The 18,093-nt window shown below is 46.9% G+C and overlaps 1 protein-coding gene across 1 annotated transcript; it reads left to right on the top strand.

Annotated features, from left to right (window-relative positions):
- The first annotated feature begins 5,668 nt into the window (after nucleotides 1-5,668).
- Nucleotides 5,669-8,231, top strand: GJA8 (gap junction protein alpha 8). Its single transcript, XM_025912072.2, has one exon. It carries the CDS (start codon nucleotides 5,754-5,756, stop codon nucleotides 7,074-7,076), a length of 1,323 nt encoding a protein of 440 aa, XP_025767857.1. The 5' UTR covers nucleotides 5,669-5,753; the 3' UTR covers nucleotides 7,077-8,231.
- The last annotated feature ends 9,862 nt before the right edge of the window (nucleotides 8,232-18,093 follow it).

An 18,093-nucleotide genomic window follows, 5' to 3' on the forward strand; every position in this document is an offset into this window, starting at 1 on the left:
CTGACGCTGCCTAATCCCCTTGACTCTGCAGTTTCTCGAAAGTATTTGTAATTATGAGGAAACCAAGGAGGGAAGTGTTACTATATTGATAAACGGCACCAGAATTCTTTGGAGTGTTAAGGCTCCTTCCAAAGAAAGACACTCTCTGCTCCAAGTTATGAGACCCAAGACCAACCCCCCAAGAGAAGAGGATAGATCATCCTTTGAAAAAGACCAAACACTCTTCTTCTGGGGTGACTCTGGCACAGTCTGACCGGGGGGCAGAGGGATGCACACAGGTGAACATCGTCTGTCCCTACCTCCCTAGGATTCTCTAAGCTGAAGGTGGGGCTTGGGGAAAATCCCCCCAGGCTCAGGGCCTCTGGAGAGAAGCCAAGGGCTTTCTGCAACAGAGGGCCAGTCTGCTGCTAAAAGACACTTTTGGAGGCTGCAGAAGCCCATCTAAGCTTTCCCGCATCAGCTTTTCTCCACCCTCCTCCCCTCTGTGCCCAACACAGCTCTCCTATTCTCTCTCTCCCATTCTCTCTCTCCCATTGTTTTCCAAACATCCCTCCCTTCATAAAAGCTGTCTGGCTGGGAGCTTAAAATATTGCTGGACAGTAAAACCTACCCATCAGGACCAATCCAGTCATATCTGCTCAGTCGTGCAGCACAGTAGGGGCGGGATAGAGAAGTGGGAGGTGGGCTTTTAGGTGCCAAAGGAAGGAGGCCAAAGTTGCCATTTTGCTGCTGAGCGCCAAGAGAGAAAGAGAGCACATATTTCTCCGGGGGACCTTACTCCTATTGGCAAGTTTTCCTTGGGTGATGGTGGTTTGTAGCCTTCCCCCCTGCCACCCCAGCTTCCTTCCCAGCCTAATTAAGGGCCATATCCAGGCTTCTCCAAAAGGAAAAACGTTGTCACTAAGGTTCGGTCTTGGGTTGGGATGGCTGGATTTAGAGTCCAGTTCTGAAAACCCTCTTGGAATTGGCCTAAGAGTTGGCAGAGGTTTGGAAGGGAAAGGAATGTAGGAGTGGGGGAGAGGGAGGGGAGCGGAGATGTCCAAATTCTAACTAAAACTTGACTTTTTAAGGTCTTCTCATTCTTCAGAATGAATTAACATGCCTCCAGGAATCCCGAGGGACCTAAACCGAGTATTTGGTGTTTATGAAAGAGTTTTGCACTTTTTCACTTGAACTCTGTGATAGGAGTAATGGTAGTGACTACTGAGTGCTGTGGGTGTAGAGGAGGCTTCATGCTCTGTGTTTTCATGTTGGAGCATTTAATGGGGCACAAGAACAGGTCTAGCTAAGGACCCTAAAAGTCTTCCTGGGAGCAGACTCTGTTGGCTCCCTAGGAGAGCTGCTCTTTAAAGTGGTTGCTCTAGAGACATGAATGGAGGCATATTTACACTCCCTTACAATTCAGAGTGGTCAGTGGCCATCTAATCCTTCAGGGAACTGGTTAACACAGATGTAAGTGTGTTTTTCTGCCCCTTTAAAGCCAAGAGAAGGTTATGTTATACTGGAAATTGCCCTGGGCTTGAAGCGGGAAAACCAGGGCTCCCATCTCTGCTCTGCCCTCACTAGCTGAGACCCTTTAGACTTATTTAACTTCCTAGTCTACCTTCCTATCTGGTAAGGGGTGGGGGGGAGGGGGGTGATAATGCCTGGTTCTCTTTTTCTCAAATAGTCATTCTGTGGATCTGTGAGTTCTGGTCCAAGATGAACTTTTCAGCAGCCTGTAGTAATAATGCAGTAAACAATGTAGCACATTTTTTCACCAACTTAAATGTGTTCAGTCTAAAGGCCTATTATTCTGAAATTGTGTCTTTTCTAGTTTTGCGGTGTGAAAATTCCCCTTTTGTGGAATGATGGTGAAAACAGACTGTAGTCATAATTAGTGATTTAATAAGTTTCTTATTTTTATGTCCTTGCTTGGTACAATTAGGAGTTGGTAGCTCTATGTTGGTCACTCTATTTTGTTGTTGTTATTGTACTAGTCTGTGAAATCCAAAGCTGAGAACCACGGGCCTCGTTCGCAGGTTGTTATAAGGGCTGAAATAAGATATGGAAAAGTGTATCAGTTATAAATAGACAAGGGAGACCCAAACATAAGATGTCATTTTTATCATTACTTAAAACCATAATCCTCTGGTGGGTGTTCTGGTGGATGTCCTGGGGGTGGAGGCTTGAACTCCATCGGTTTATTTTCCATCTGTAAGAGATCTGTTCCTCTTTGAAGAAGAGCAGAAAAATATTCTTTCTTTGGTTTAGATTACTCCCTGCTCCAGTGGAATAGCTTGTTCAGATATACTCTGATCTGACTTCCTTTGAGTATAATTTTCATGTGCAGAAGTCAGGAACCTTTCCCTTAGCACCTCTAAAGCTTCTCTTCTTATTTTTTTTTTTAAATGTTTATTTATTTTAGAGAGAGAGAGAAAGCAGGGGAGGGGGAGAGAGAGCGAATCCCAACCAGGCTCCACACAGTGAGCACAGAGCCCAGTGCAGAGCTCGATCCCATGAACTGTGAGATCACGACCTGAGCGGAAATCAAGAGTCAGACGCTCAACTGACTGAGCCACCCAGGCGCCCTAAAGCTTCTCTTCTTAAAAGCATAGTTGGCCTGTTTCAATAGGATGGAATTGGAAAGATTTCATCCTAAATTAGTTTCTCTCTTTCCATTATTATGAGAAACCTTGTAACGAGACATGAAACACACATACACACACATACGCTCAATCCCAGCATTGCAGCATGGAATGTGGAAGGACACAGCCCTGTTTGGCTTTACTTTGGAAATTACTGATGGGGTGCTCAGGAGGGTCTCTTGTTTCATGAACATATATCACATCATTCACATGTCAAGAATCTTTTCTAGATTCCAGTTTATTTATATCTTTGATCTTATACAAAACAGTGCCTCAAAAGAGCTAGTTTGGGATTAATTTACTATCCTTTTTTGGTAGTTAGCATTTCTCTGCAAGTTCCCAGCCTCCCCATTGCTAACTGCAGCAAAGAAGACTGGAGTTCTCCAGACTTTAAGTAATATCAGTATTCCACACACTCAGAGATTGAGAAGTTCAGATTTGAAATGATTACTATCGGTCCCATGCACTGGTGTTTATGGAGGGCCCACTCTGTGAAAGTCTTTGTTTTGTGTCATGATGGCTCACAGAAGATGAAAACAAAATGGTCCCTGCCCTCCAAGAGCTTTTGATTCTCAAAGGAAGAAACAAGACTGATAGACGTACGGTTCCGGGAGTGTGTGCTCGCTGCACACATTCATTGTGGCACACGAGTGAAATACACACGGAAATCCCAAAGGACTGATACAGTACAGTACAAGGAAGAGTGTCAAAAGCAAGCTGACATATCAATGGGGATAAGACATTAGCAACACGAGATTTAGAGTATGTTAAAGCCAGAGTTGATCCTGTGGGAGTACATTACATAAATTGTTGTTTTAACATGAATGTTAGACTGACTCATGTTGTAAGAAACTTGGATTTTCCCGGCTCTGCCACCACTAGGATTTATGCTTGGGCTGCCTGTTCGTGATGCTTCCCATCTTTTCCCCAAAGGTGATGGAAATGGCTGCCACTCGTTACAGGGCAAGGACTAGATTTAACAGTACTTTGAGGAGTGTCAACTGCAGAAGTATAAGTAGGCACATGTGATTAGGATTCCGAACATCTGGTTCTGAGTAGAGGACCCTCTCCCACTCTCGGTACCCCCATGCCTACAAGGAACTCTTTCCAATGCTGGAGTCATGATTAGGGAGCCCCGGATGCTCTCACCTTCCCAGGAGGAGAGAAGCTGCTGTTGGATGCCCTACCTAATTGGGAGTTTCTGGGGTTCCAAGAGGAGCAACAAAAAGCAGACGGTGGTTGTACATAACCTGAGGGCAGGGGCTGGGCATTACTCATGCCAGTCGTCATTGTCTGCCACCAAGGACTGTCTGGCCAGGCTCCAAACCACAGGTCGGAAGGAGGCTTGAAGATGCCACTTTGTTTATCCTCTCCTGGCGATGAAAATTACACCCAAACTATCACTTTTCATTACCCATCGAGTGGTTAACAAATATCACTGTCATTAAAATCACCACTGTCAGTGGTGGGTATATTCCTTTGCCCCCATAGGCTTCTAATCCTGTAGGGTAGGGCGAGGCGGAAAGAAGCCCTGAGCAGCAACTCGGGCAAGGGCTCTTGTCCTGGTCTGAGAGCAGTGATGAGGAAAACACTGCAACTCTAGAGATGTGCAAGCTGGAGGAATATCTGCCACAGGTTGAGGTAGAAGGGTTTTTTTTTTTCTTTTTTTAAGTTTTTTTTTATTTTTGTATTTATTTAAGTAATCTCTATGGCCAACGTGGGGTTCGAACCCATGAGTCCAAGATCAAGAGTTCCACGCTCCCCGGACTGTGCCAGCCAGACGCCCCAAAATGGAAGTTCTGATCGTAGTCCTTCATAGGTTAGCCCAGGGTTGCAGTGGATGAATGCCCCAGTTTGCACACATCACCCTGTCAGTTCGATCCCATGTGCATTAGTCGTTGCTGCTGCTAGGGGCATTATATGCTATCATGTTTAATGGCATTTTTTTCCAACAAATTTTTAGTTGTATTAAAATAGCCGCATGGTACAGACCCTAAAACCTTTTTTACTCAGTGGGACACTAAAAGTGTCTCCGTGGACTTTCCTCACCCCGTAACATGATTCCTCCCTGAAGCCCTCTCCCCATCCTTTGGATGTAAAAGGGTTATACCAATAATATAAAAAAATATTGCTCTCAATTTGTGAAGCTATTAAGAATGGTTTCCAAATCTCAACCCAGAGACAGAAGAAACATAAATTGTGAGTACAGGAGTTGCGTAGTTTTGATCAAAAGCAATGTTATCTCCACAGAGTGGTGGAAAGAAGTCAGGCTTTGGGACCAGGAGGACAAAACTCCTGCTATTTAGCTGTCTGATCTTAGTTTATTTAACCTCTCTGATCTTCTGTTTTCTCATCAAACCAGATGGGTTAAATACCTTTTGAGTTTTCACTACGTGCTGGGCCCTGTGGCAGGCACTGAGCATGTAGCAGTAAATAAAACAGGCGTGGTCCTTATCCTCGTGGAGATTAGAGTCCAGCATAATCAAATTAAATGGAATAATGTAATGTCAAAAGTCTGCCGCAAAGGAGACGTTCAAAAAGTGTTCCTTTCCTTCCACTTCAAACGCCCGATCATTACACATCCCCACATGGTGAAAAGTAAGGTGGCTACAGACCATCTCACACACCCTAGAACTGTGTTGGGGGCCCGCACCCCCGTGGGGTGGGGTATTCTTTAAGGGTTATGCGTCTTGAAGCTTAGTTCAAGCTTGTGGTCTCGATTTAAATCCATGAAACCATGGGGTTTCTATCTATGGTCAACCGCGAACCCTTATTTGGGGTGGAACTCGAGGAATTCCATACCTATTGCCTCCCGTACCCTTGCAGACCACCGCTTGCTTGCACAGTGACTGAGAACAGGTGTTAGCGTTCAACCCATTTTGCAGATGAGGAAGCTAGTGGAAGCAGATCCTTCAGGCTGCTTCCCGCCCCCCACCCCCCGCCCATCCCGCCCACCCCCGCCTCACCGTCTGCGCCAAGAGCGCTGCAGGGGCGCGGCTCACGCGCGGACTGTGGCAGTTAACTCAGAAAGGAGAGGGACCCCGAGGGTTGGCACAGACAGCCTCGCTCGGGGGTGCCCCGCGGCCGCTCAGCTCTTGCCTTCTGCCTTCTCCAGGTGGGTGAGCCATGGGCGACTGGAGTTTCCTGGGGAACATCTTGGAGGAGGTGAACGAGCACTCCACGGTCATCGGCAGGGTCTGGCTCACGGTGCTCTTCATCTTCCGGATCCTCATCCTGGGCACGGCGGCCGAGTTCGTGTGGGGGGACGAGCAGTCCGACTTCGTATGCAACACCCAGCAGCCAGGCTGCGAGAACGTGTGCTACGACGAGGCCTTCCCCATCTCGCACATCCGCCTGTGGGTGCTGCAGATCATCTTCGTGTCCACGCCGTCGCTCGTGTACGTGGGTCACGCCGTGCACCACGTGCGCATGCAGGAGAAGCGCAAGGAGCGCGAGGCCGACGAGCTGTGCCAGCAGGGGGCGGCCGAGGGCGGCGACAGGGCGCCCCTAGCCGCCGACCAGGGCAGCGTCAAGAAGGGCAGCAACAGCAGCAAAGGCACCAAGAAGTTCCGGCTGGAGGGGACCCTGCTGAGGACCTACATCTGCCACATCATCTTCAAGACCCTCTTCGAGGTGGGCTTCGTCGTGGGCCACTACTTCCTCTACGGGTTCCGGATCCTGCCCCTCTACCGCTGCAGCAGGTGGCCCTGCCCCAACGTGGTGGACTGCTTCGTGTCGCGGCCCACGGAGAAGACCATCTTCATCCTGTTCATGCTGTCTGTGGCCTCCGTGTCCCTCTTCCTCAACATTCTGGAGATGAGCCACCTGGGCCTGAAGAGAATCCGGTCGGCCTTCAAGAGGCCCGTGGAGCAGCCCCTGGGGGAGATCCCCGAGAAGTCCCTGCACTCCATCGCCGTCTCCTCCATCCAGAAAGCCAAGGGCTACCAGCTGCTGGAAGAAGAGAAAATCGTGTCCCACTATTTCCCTCTGACCGAGGTCGGGATGGTGGAGACCAGCCCCCTCTCTGCCAAGCCTTTTGCACAGTTCGAGGAGAAGATGGGCCCCGGGCCCCTGGGGGACCTGTCCCGGGCTTACCAAGAGACACTGCCTTCCTACGCTCAGGTGGGAGCCCAGGAGGGAGAGGGGGGAGAGCAGCCCGTGGAGGAGGGGGCGGAACCGGAGGTGGGAGACAAGAGGCAGGAAGCCGAGAGAGTGAGCACGGAAGGGCAGGAGACCCTGGCAGTGCTGGAGGGGGAGAAAGTGGAGACTCCCGAGGTCGGGAAGGAGGGTGAGAAGGACGAGCTGCAGGCTGAGAAGGTAGCCAAGCAAGGGCTGCCCGTGGAGAAGTCGCCTTCACTGTGTCCCGACCCGAGCAGGGATGACACCAGACCACTGAGCAGGCTGAGCAAGACCAGCAGCCGCGCCAGGTCCGACGATCTAACCGTGTGAAGTGTTGCCGAAGAAAGAGAGAGAAGAAAACCCCTGAGCTGACCTAGGGCAAGATGAAACGTAAAGGATGCCACCATGATTGGAGTCTTCTGTCCCTCCCCTCCCACCCACCCCTGGTTGGACAGGTACTGCAGGGGTACGGTACTTTGCTGTTCAACTAGGAAACCAGCTTTCCCATATAAAAGGGCCACCAAGATAAACCCACTGTCCCCTCAAAGTTCCCAGTCTCAAATGACTGCCCTGCCCCTCTACCCCAGCTGCAGTGGGGAACTCTGCTTTCGCCCCCGTTTCTCCATCGGAATCCTTCCGATCAGAACTGTGGATGCCTCACAGCTGTTTACCAGCCATGACTCAAGCCCGCTGGCTCAGCCAGACTTTATCACCCCAGCGCTTCCCTAGCGGACGCCGTGTGACCAAGTATCAGGGGGCCCAAACTCAAATGCCTACAGGATGCAGGCAGGTGCTTTAAATCGGTGGGGTGGGCCTGTTCTAATGCCATGGGACGTCTAGGGGTGTGAAGATTGGCGGGGGAGGGCAGAGGGCAGCTGTCGCTCAGTGCCAGGCACTGATTACCAGGCAGTGTTACCACAGAAATTTCAGAGTTTTCCACAGAATCCAGAAGCCCAAACTTCTCGGTGAAATGTCCAACCTCTTTAATATTGCCAGCTAAAATTTAAACATGCCATGTGGGCCAAGCAAAATGTGTGCCAGCCAGATTTAATCCATGGAGCACCAATGTGCAAGGTGAGCCTACACTAGTGAGCCCGGCTTTCCCGTGGAATTGGTCATGTTACTTATGGTCTTAACTTGTGTCTAGGGTGCCCAAATCTCATTTCACCAATTTGGAGTGTCCGGGTAAAGTCATCAGCCCAGGAGATACCCAGTATTCTCACTGACCTCTCTCTCAGGTCACCGTAGCTCCTGGTTTCTGATGCGATTATACCCCTTGAATTGGTGGGAATTCTGTCCGGGGCACCATCAGGGAAAGAGGGCAAGGCCCCAGACCCTCTCCCTGAGCTGAAAAGGCCTGGAGGTCTGGTCGCAGTCTTCTTCCCTGAAGAAAGAATGTGCCCTTCTTTCCTCTCCTCTGCCAATATCAGTGCTCACCCTGAGAGCCACGCCTCCTTCCTATAAGGGGCTGGAGGTAAGCCCAGTTCTGAGGAGGGTCAGCTCTCAGGCCTTGCCCAGACATAAGATGTGCACAAGGAGGACCATCACGGCGGTACTAGGGAGAGCCTCTTACCAAGTGGGAGCTCAAACAGCCAGAATCTCAAAGTCTGGTCCCAGGCCAGGCCTCCTCCCTAGAAGGGACACAGAGGCTTAAAGGGAACAAGAAGAATCTCAAAGTTCTCCTACCCTTGACCCTTACAACCAACACTCCTCAAACATGCAGTCCAGTTTGGAGAAACCCTCAAGTACAAGCACATATTTCCCACAGGAAGCAATTTCACCTAGAGCCAATCAATTCCCAGAGCTGAGGGACAACGTGATAACCAGGATGGTTTATCTGAACCAAAGCTATGCTTCGAGGGATAGAAACCAAAATGACACGGCAGAGATCTGGACATGGGACCACCAGGGAACCCAAAAGAAGTACCCAGAAAACTGCCTTAATTCTGTCTTCCCCCAGCCAGCCCCATCCTGGAGTAAGGAATTCCCTTTTGCTGCCCCTCTGATTATCCCCTTCCTTTTAAGAGGATTTTCCAGAGCAGAGAGAGCCTCCTCCCAAACTATTCCTCCCCTCCCATTCCGTGGTGTCCCATTCTAAAACAAAGTGGTCTAGAACTTAAATTCGTTCTAAGGTATGGTTGTTTGATAAATACTCCGGGGAACTTTTACATTTTCAAAGAGACAGCTTAAAATATATTTTACCTAGGTTAATCCACAGTGACAAACCTTCAGTGAAAGAATGTATCAGGCAGTGGATAGTTGAATAGAAGAGGTGTATTTATCTCAGAGACATGTGACTTTCTGGCTACTGCTTGACTCTTCCCCTGGCAATCAACACCGCTCCACCCAGAACTTCCCTATGGTGAGACAAGTCACACACCCCGGGGCCTGGGAACAGACACTGCACCACTGCGCTCACCCCAATGGCTGCACAATTGCTCCTACAGTTTTGCTCTTGCACACTCATTTCAAGAACATATAAACTCAGAGCCTGAGAACAGCTTGATCATCACCAGAACGGAGTGTCTATCTCCACAAGGACCTCATCCGAAAAAGAGAATTCACCCTGCTCTAAGTGAAAACTGCTGGTGCAGGGGTGAAGGCTGCAGGCCTCCTTGTCTTGGCATGAGCCTGCAAGTGAGTGTATTTCCCAGGATGAAGCAGTATCCAGCCTCACTGTCTGTACTGACCCCGCCACCAGGGAAGTTGCCATTTTCCCTCTTAGTCTCCCCAATAAAAGAGGAAGACTATTTGGGGGCAGAAATAGACACAGACATCAAGGGACCAGGATTTTTTTTTTTTTTTCTATTTCTGCCATTTAGTAGCTGTGCTGTTGTCATCCCTTAACCTCTGTGTCTCTTGGTTTTCTGTCTACAAACTAGAGATGGTATTTGCCACCAACCTACCTCCAGGGGTATCGTTAAGGATTAACGAGTTGGCCGCCAAGCCTGGAGCACCCCCCCCCCCCGCCCCACCCCTGCCCAGTGTCACCACTCCCTGAAAGATTCCTCTAGCAGCAGGGAGACTGGGAAGGAAGGGAGATGGGTGGTTTCCATCCCCCCCTCTCAACCTGCTTTGCATTTACCTAGTGAGAGTTTTTCCAATGTGGAATAGACACTCTGGAGATCAGTTTTCTCAGAGAAGGCTCAAAACAGAATCTGGACCCCCATATGTTTAGTAGGAACCTGAGGCTCTTTGACCTTGAGAAACGACTGGGGACAGATTGGCAATTACTTTCATCCTCTGGAAGAGGCCCCAGGTTCCATTTGCAGGCAGCTCTGTGTCCGTGGAGGCCCTTAACGTTGTACAGCTGGATCCCTCAGTATCTGTTTGGAGGCAAATAATTATGACCGACTCAGGATTATAATCCCCCCCTGGGCTCCAGTAGGTCCAGCTTTAAATCCTACTCTGGGTCCTTCCCTTGTTAGACTAAAATCCTTAGGGCATGTAGACCTACTGATAAAAAGAATCAGTGAACAGCTGGATATCCAAAGTACAGCCTGCTCCAGAGGAAAAGGGCCAATCACTTAACAGCAGCTATAACACCTCCTCCATCAGGGGAGATCTGTGACAGGGAGGGACAGAGTAACTCAAAGTTCAGTTCGGAAATTTCAAACCTGGGTCTGTAATCCCTAGCCCTAGCATTTGGGGCATCATAAAAAGGCCTATCTGCTTTTCACGGTGACACTGCAACTTGCCACACAGGTGACATCTCCCACACAGAATCAGACAAATACTCCTGAGGGTCACTGTGACCTGGGGATAAGATTTACCCACAAAGAACAATGAAGGTCAAGTCAGAAGTGTTGGCTGCCCCAGGACCCCAAGATGTCACTTACCTGCTCCATATGACGATTTTCCCTCAGTCAACTGGGGGGGGGGGGGGGCGGTAACAAATTTTACCCCTCCTTCACAAGATAGAACAAGTGAATTGATACCCAGGAAACACCATGAGCATACTAGAAGAAATACGTGGGTGTTTTTTTTTTTAATTCACTAATTTGGAAATCAAGGAAAGGGAAGACGGCCTTGTCCAAATTTGTCAGAAGTCCTTATTGTAAAATGCATAGTGAAGCAAGGACAGTCGCCACTTTCAAATCCGGCATAGATTGTTGACTAAGATCCCGACAAAAAGTCAGCTAATAAGTAAAGTGAAGGAAGTAAATGGGGGGGGGGGGGGAGGGGAGGGGCAATGTTTCTGTCGTCCTGAATTCCTAAGAATTACACTGTGAAAAGAGCACGTTTTTAATCACGCGAGAATTCAGTGCTCAAGGTGGTGCTACAGGAGGTGGTCAGCTTCCCAGGGCTCATGTGTAGAGATGTGCCAGCCCCTGAGACCGGAGTCTCTGACTCATAGCAGAAGGGAGCCCCTGGATACTGGCAGAGCTATGTGCAGGAACTCTGCAGTTTAAGCCATGTGGAAGGCCTGGGGCAAGGCTAGTGTGGGCAGCTGCTCTCCGTGAGCTCCTGGGGAGGGTGGTTAAGTCATGCTCAGGGTGAAAAAGAAGCTACCACCCACACAGCATAGCCCACCCCACTCCTCCCCTCCCCCCCACCCCGAATTTTTCCTCGATGCATACTGTGTGCAAATGACCACACAACCCAAGTTAGCAACATTTAGATGCAAAAGGGTTTGCCTGGTTGGATGGAAAACTCCTGTAAGCGTAAATCCAATCTGTAAAACAAAGTCAGTGTGTGCCTAGAAGTGATACTGAAATAGGGAGACTTTCCCTTCTTGTAATCATTGTACTATAACTAAATATGTAACCGGGAAGGGAGGAGAAAAAGGAAACGAAACTGGAGGTTCAGCAGTTAGACAAAAGAAGACTTTAATGAAGACAAGTCAGTCTCCACTGCCCTAGACACTGCAGCTCCCAAAGTCGACCACCAAGGCAGCAGTGGGACATACTGTTAGCTCTAGCCCCACTTCCTTCTGGAAGCTCTTTCTCTAGGGTAGACAAAGAATTCTGGAAGAATCACATGAAGTTTCCTGGAAGGAAAAATTGATGGCTCCATTGCCTTTTTCTGCAAAACGTTCCACCTAGGAAACAGGGTTAGTAAAGACTCAGCTAAGGAGCATATTCCTAACAAATTTCCTGGGGGAAATCTCCAGCAAGGGAGAAAGGCATTCTTGGGATTGGGTCCTGAATTCTCCGACCCTCCACATCCTTATGTTAGAGCTAATAGTCACATGTTAGACTGTTACAAAACAAATAAAACTAACCTGACTTTTCGCCATCTTTGTTTTTTTTTTTCTTTTGACTTGTCAACCAAGCTAGACTGTGAAGAGACTGCCCCAGTTCGTGGTTACCTTCCTTTGGAATTGAGGGGTTGGGGAAGAAGAGGACTGGGGTTTTGGGAGGGGGGCAGTGGTATTCTGGTAAACACTTCACAAACTGCTCTCTGCAGGGTGAAGAAGCCCTGGTTTATAGCATTTGCCAATTTCCTCTGTGTAAATTCTCCAACCATGCCCTACTAATTTCAGGCTTCCAACAAAATGTCACTGAAAACAGAGCTGGGGAGAGATGTATAGTTGCTCAACATTATAAAAGATTTCCACCTTATAATAGATACCAATAACCCCGTTAGCATAGCTAATAGTCAAATAATTAAGAAGCGATGAGCTTTGACTATTTATTCCCTTGTGTCTCACGTTTTCTTTAAGTTTATGTAGTTTAATTGTTAATAATGACTGTACCTAACAACTGGCTTACAAAAGTCCAGGAAATTTAGCAAATGATTCTTTCGGGCCAGTATACGTAGTTAGTTCTAGCTCACTACTGAGTAGAATGGAGAAGACTCTGATTCAGAAAGAACATGAAAACTCTCCTTTTCCGTTGAGATTTGGTCACTTTGTTCCTTCTCTTTCTCTACACAAATGTCAGGAAAAATCAAAAAGTATACTTGTTTGGCCTTATGGGAAGAGGCAAAAGACACTCTTCTGTGTCTCTGAGAACTGTGGGAAGAGTTAAGGTTACTCATTACAGATAAAAATAGATAACTTAAATTGGCCAAAAGATTCTGCCTGGGATTTACCATGTCACTTCTCTGCTAAAATCCTCCCATTCTTCATTACATACCCAATAAATTCTCCATTCCTCAAAGCAGCTTACAAAGCCTTCATAAGTGACCTCAACCCACCCAGATAAGACATCTGTTTTTACCTGCCCAAATCTATTCTTCCTTCTCCTATAATAACTTCCTCAGTTGGAGGAACTTGGTAGAACTCTAAGTAATGCCTATCTGACTTCCCCTGGTCAAGGGTCAGGGTTTTTTTGATCCAAATGGGCAACTTTCCCTCCCTGGAATGCAGATGTTGAGTGGAGTAACAGAGAAATGCAACCTGGTTGGACTTCATTCATCTTGACAAAAGCCGCTGAACAGACTCACAGTGAGTTCCTAATTACCTAGATTTCTGGACCATGCTTGCTTCCACTTTTTCCAGATCCTGTTCATTAGCCTTCCTTTAGTTTGCAGAACTACCCCAGAGTTTTGTTTGTTTGTTTGTTTGTTTCATTTAACATGGCCAAAATTATCTCTATTGCTTGCAGTCAATACCACCTTGGTAGCCTCATCTCCCACATCCACTCATGTGTATGTGTCCTAGCCTTCTGGGACCATTGGCCAGTTCCCAGTGTAGACAGGCCTAGCCCATGGTGACGAATGAATTCCGTGATGTTTCAGGACTCTGTCCTGGCCTACCTTTTTCTCCATGGTCAGCTCCTTCTCACCCTTCAACATTCAGCTCAGTTGTCTCCTTCTTTATCAAATTTCCACAAACTTCCCAAGACAGTGTTAGTTGCTCCCTTGTCTGTGATCCCTTGATACTTGTGTGCACTTCTACCATAGCATTTATCAAGTTGTTTTCTCTCTTGCTTTTCTCTCTTCTGACTGCAAGCAACTTTAGGATAGAGATTTCACCCTATAGATCTCTGAATATTCAGTACTTAGCATGGGGCCTAGAACATAGTAATGTTTGGTGAACCCATGAATGAGGACTGAGACATCTCCCGAGGCGGGAAGGAAATAATTGGCAAATGGTCCCATCACCAAAGGGATGTACTGGAAGCTGACACTACATAGGAGTATATCTGAGAAAGATTCCCTAAAGGTTCCAGGAGTTCCAGGCTTGAAGGCAGGCAGGCTTGCTTTATCATAAATAAAGGAAGGGGGGGGGGTGGTGGAGATTTTCATATGAATTGCTGGATATCATCACCCAGAGCAAACTTGGAAGCCTTATGTTGAAGATGGCAGTCAGAGTCTTTGAATGACTGTAGATCAGAGGGCCTCCCATCCCTACCAGTTTCTATTTGGACTTTTGAACTTTGAGTTAAATAAAAATAAACTTTATTGTGTTAGTCCTCTGATAGCTCAAGATTTATCTCATCTAGGATCTAGCAATACCTTGTATATTTATAGAAACTGAGGTTAGATGCAGTTATAACAAAAATCTAAAATCTGTTGCTTTGGCTTATCAGTTGAACAGTGAGTGGTAAAGAAATGAAAATCAAAGGCTACAAGGATAGAACTCCAGGCTATGCCATGCACATATTTAGTAAAAATGTCACCTGTGATGATTTATGTATCAGTTATCTGTTGCTGAGTGACAAATCTTTCCAGAACTTCGTGCCTTATAACAACGATGACCATCTATCATCTCTCACAGTTTCTGCGGGTCAGGAATTCTGGAGCAGCTTGGGGTCTCTCATGATGTTGCAGTCAGAATTTGATGGGGCCTGTGGTTGGGGTGGTCAGACGCACTCACTCACATGATTACATGACTAGCAAGTTAGTGCTGGCAGGTTGGTTGCTCTTGGGTCTACTTGAGGGTCTTGTGAATTGGTGGCTGATTTCCCCTTGGGCAAGTGAACCAAGAGATCAAGGCAAACATTTCCATGTCTTTTATGACCTAACCTTAGAAGTCACATTCCATTACTTCCACCATATTTTTATTGGTCACTTTCCCTCAGACCGTTCCAACTCCTGTGGAAAGAATGAACTAGAGAGGAGCAAGATTTGAGGTAAAGACATCAAGTGTGGTTCCTTTTCCTTTGTTTTAATGCTTTCATTGTACAAATGATATGTGGTTTAATCTGCTCCAAATGCTCTTGGAAGTAGGCAGGATTTGAATAGACGGTAACAAAAATGCTAATTCCGGATTGCACCATGAGGGAAGCCCTTAGCCAATGATAGTGTCTGGTCATGACTCCTTTGGCTAGGACAGAGTTTTGAGGGGCTTTTCCGCTCTCTAATGCTCAGCTTTCCTGAACACTGTTCAGTTTTTCTAATTCATCCAGATTTTCCAGGGGCATTTTTTCTATCTTTCTCACTTACTATAGTTATCATCTTTATAGATGACCTATATAGCTGGAAGAAAGAACCTATATGGCTGGACCTATATAGATAGAAGAAAGAACAAAGAAAGAACAGGGGCGCCTGGGTGGCGCAGTCGGTTAAGCGTCCGACTTCAGCCAGGTCACGATCTCGCGGTCCGTGAGTTCGAGCCCCGCGTCGGGCTCTGGGCTGATGGCTCAGAGCCTGGAGCCTGTTTCCAATTCTGTGTCTCCCTCTCTCTCTGCCCCTCCCCCATTCATGCTCTGTCTCTCTCTGTCCCAAAAATAAATAAATGTTGAAAAAAAAAATTAAAAAAAAAAAAAAAGAATAAAGAACAGAATTAGCAACACATAAAGCCAAATCAGTATTGTAAAGAATCGATACCAGGAATTCTCCCAGAATGCCAAGAGAAGGAACAAAGGCATGAAAATTATCACAGAGGAGATAATAGATAAATGGAGAGAAGGCAATAGAAATCCAACACATAAATATGCATCCTCCTGAAGGAGAGTCAGGACAAGAGAACCATAAGCATCAAAGATGTAATGAGAGGAAACTTCCTTAATAAGCTGATAAAAGACCTGAAAACACAAATTGAAAGGAATTCATCATGTACCAGGGGGAAAAAAATCTAGACAAATTTTGATTTGCAAGCATAAAGACATAATCCTACAAATTTAGAAGTATAAGAAAACAATTCCTGCTGTTGTTTGTGTACTGCTAATGAACGGTTACGTTTCCACATTCTTGTCCAGTTGTGGACATAGGGCAGGATCCCACCCTGTCCATAGGAGGTGAGGCTTCCTGTGAAGAAAATGGATATTTCAGTGTCAAATGCTGAAAAGAGAAAGATTCTTGCTTGGAATAGAAAGAAAAAGGAACTCCTTTCTCTGCCTGAGCCTCACTCTCTTAGGCCCGGTATCCAATAAGTGCCAATGTGCTCAATACGCTTCCAAAGAAACAGAACAATGGTGTCTGCCATATAGAGGCAAGTCAGGAGTAAGTCAGGGAGTGAATGAGTTATTCTCAGATCTAAGAATAGTATCTGGCACATAGTAAACACTTGGTAAGTATTGGTTATTATCACCATGATAAATATATTATTCTATGTGATATAATTATTGTCATCATCTTGTGACATATGACTAGCATAGTTTTATTGTTAAACGCTGTACCTTAGACTCCACTGAGATACAGAGAAGGGAAGGGTTTGTGCACTTGGTCTTGAGGGGTTGAGAGGAGAGCTCTCCCTCCCTCTCAGAGGTCACTGTTGGTCATGGGGATTGGTAATAGCTCTAATGGGAAAGAGAAGCGAAGGTGAGGACAAGAAAGCAAAAACTCATGCCTCTCAGTTTCAGCCATCCCTCCCAATGCTTTGAGAGGTGAGTCAAGTGGATATTAATCTAGTATGAAGGTTTCTGGAGACATTCTGCAATCAAAAGCAAGGGGTAGTAGTTCTCTGGGTCACCCAGGCCCGTCCTTGACCTGGAAACAGGTATTACAAGGGAGAAAATCCTGAATAGTGCCATTCAAAGCTTTGCACAGGGCTGGGGCCAGTGGGACTGCATACCTTTCTCTGCTATGCCAAGTTCACTGAGACCCTGATCCCCACCATACATCCCAGTAAGCCACCAAGGTAAACTGTTTGCCTTAATATACTCTCCCAGAATTCTGCACTATTACACTGCCTTGAATCTCGGTGAGGTGAGATTCCAATTTATCACGCGTAAGGTAAATGCCTACACAGTAGCCTCTGTGCTGGTATCTACCTGCATCCCTGAGAGCTGTAGCCAAGGACACAAAGGTATCTGGTTTGACTCTCCCATAGTAGGGCTACTCCCACTGTTCCCTAGCCTTCTGGATAAGGGATTGGACATTTGACAGGTAGTTTGGGCTGCTTAGAAAGGCAGAGTTCAACTGCAAGAAAGAGAGACACCTTCCCCCGTGTGTAATAAATGTGTGAGTCTCGGCTACTCAGATTACAGTACTCTAAACACTCAGGTCCTCAATGCCAGGTGTACTCAAGACTCTTCAGGGTATTGACTGTAGGTCTTCCCACACCGGGCCATTGCCATCAGCTGGAGCCTGCTTCTAGTGCTAGGAGACTACAAGAACTACGAACTAGCTAGAGCCCTAGTGGGATAGGATAAGCCTCACAGCAGTGAGGCCTTCATGAAATGAGTATTGGATGGATGAAGCAGTGATTCAGTCTATAGTTGAGCAACTTCAAGCCATTTCCCGAAATAACTCATCTTCAGACCCTTAAAGAATTATTCCTTGTTTTGAATTAAATCAAGCTTCATTTAACTTCCAGTCCTTTGTCTTACATCTATCTCCAGGGGCCATATCAATTCTACCCATTCTTTTCACAAGAAGACAGCTATCATGTTCCTGAGTCTCCTTACTTCAGTTCCTTCCATCAGGCTCACCTCTGAGCATGCTCCGATTCATTTCTGTTCCACTTAAAGAGTGGTACAAAGAGCGTAGTACTCAATGTGTGGGCTGATGGGTACCAAGTACAATGAGATTATCACTCTCTTGTTATACACGGTGTGCTTTTTTTTGTTATTACATCAGAAATTACTTGGCTAGTTATATATGCTAAAAATATCATCTGCCTTTCCACTCTTCCTCACTTGTAATGATGTAGTTGTTTGTATAGCCAAGTATAAGTTGTAACATCTAAAACACGATGCCTGAATTATCACCTAACTCATTATAATCATTAACTTCATCTTATTAGCCATGACCATTAAAAAATGTAATTACCACTTAAAAAAAGATGTTAGCTCAGGCCCCCCCCCCCGCCCCCATCTTCAGCCTCACAAATTAAATGCTACCTTGCAATACATCAGCTTTTGGATTTTCAGACCTCCTAATTCTATCTCGCTCCTTTTAGCCAGGCCCTCTCTATTAAGCCCCGCCCCCAGAACGGCACCTCCCTGGCCCCGCCCCCTTGGCTTCCAAGCGCCTCGCGTTCGCCCCGCCCACCCTCGGCCCGGGGCGGGAAGCT

This window comes from Puma concolor, chromosome C1, assembly GCF_028749965.1.
Source record: "Puma concolor isolate L17-30 chromosome C1, mPumCon1.1.hap2, whole genome shotgun sequence".
Classification (NCBI taxonomy): domain Eukaryota; kingdom Metazoa; phylum Chordata; class Mammalia; order Carnivora; family Felidae; genus Puma; species Puma concolor.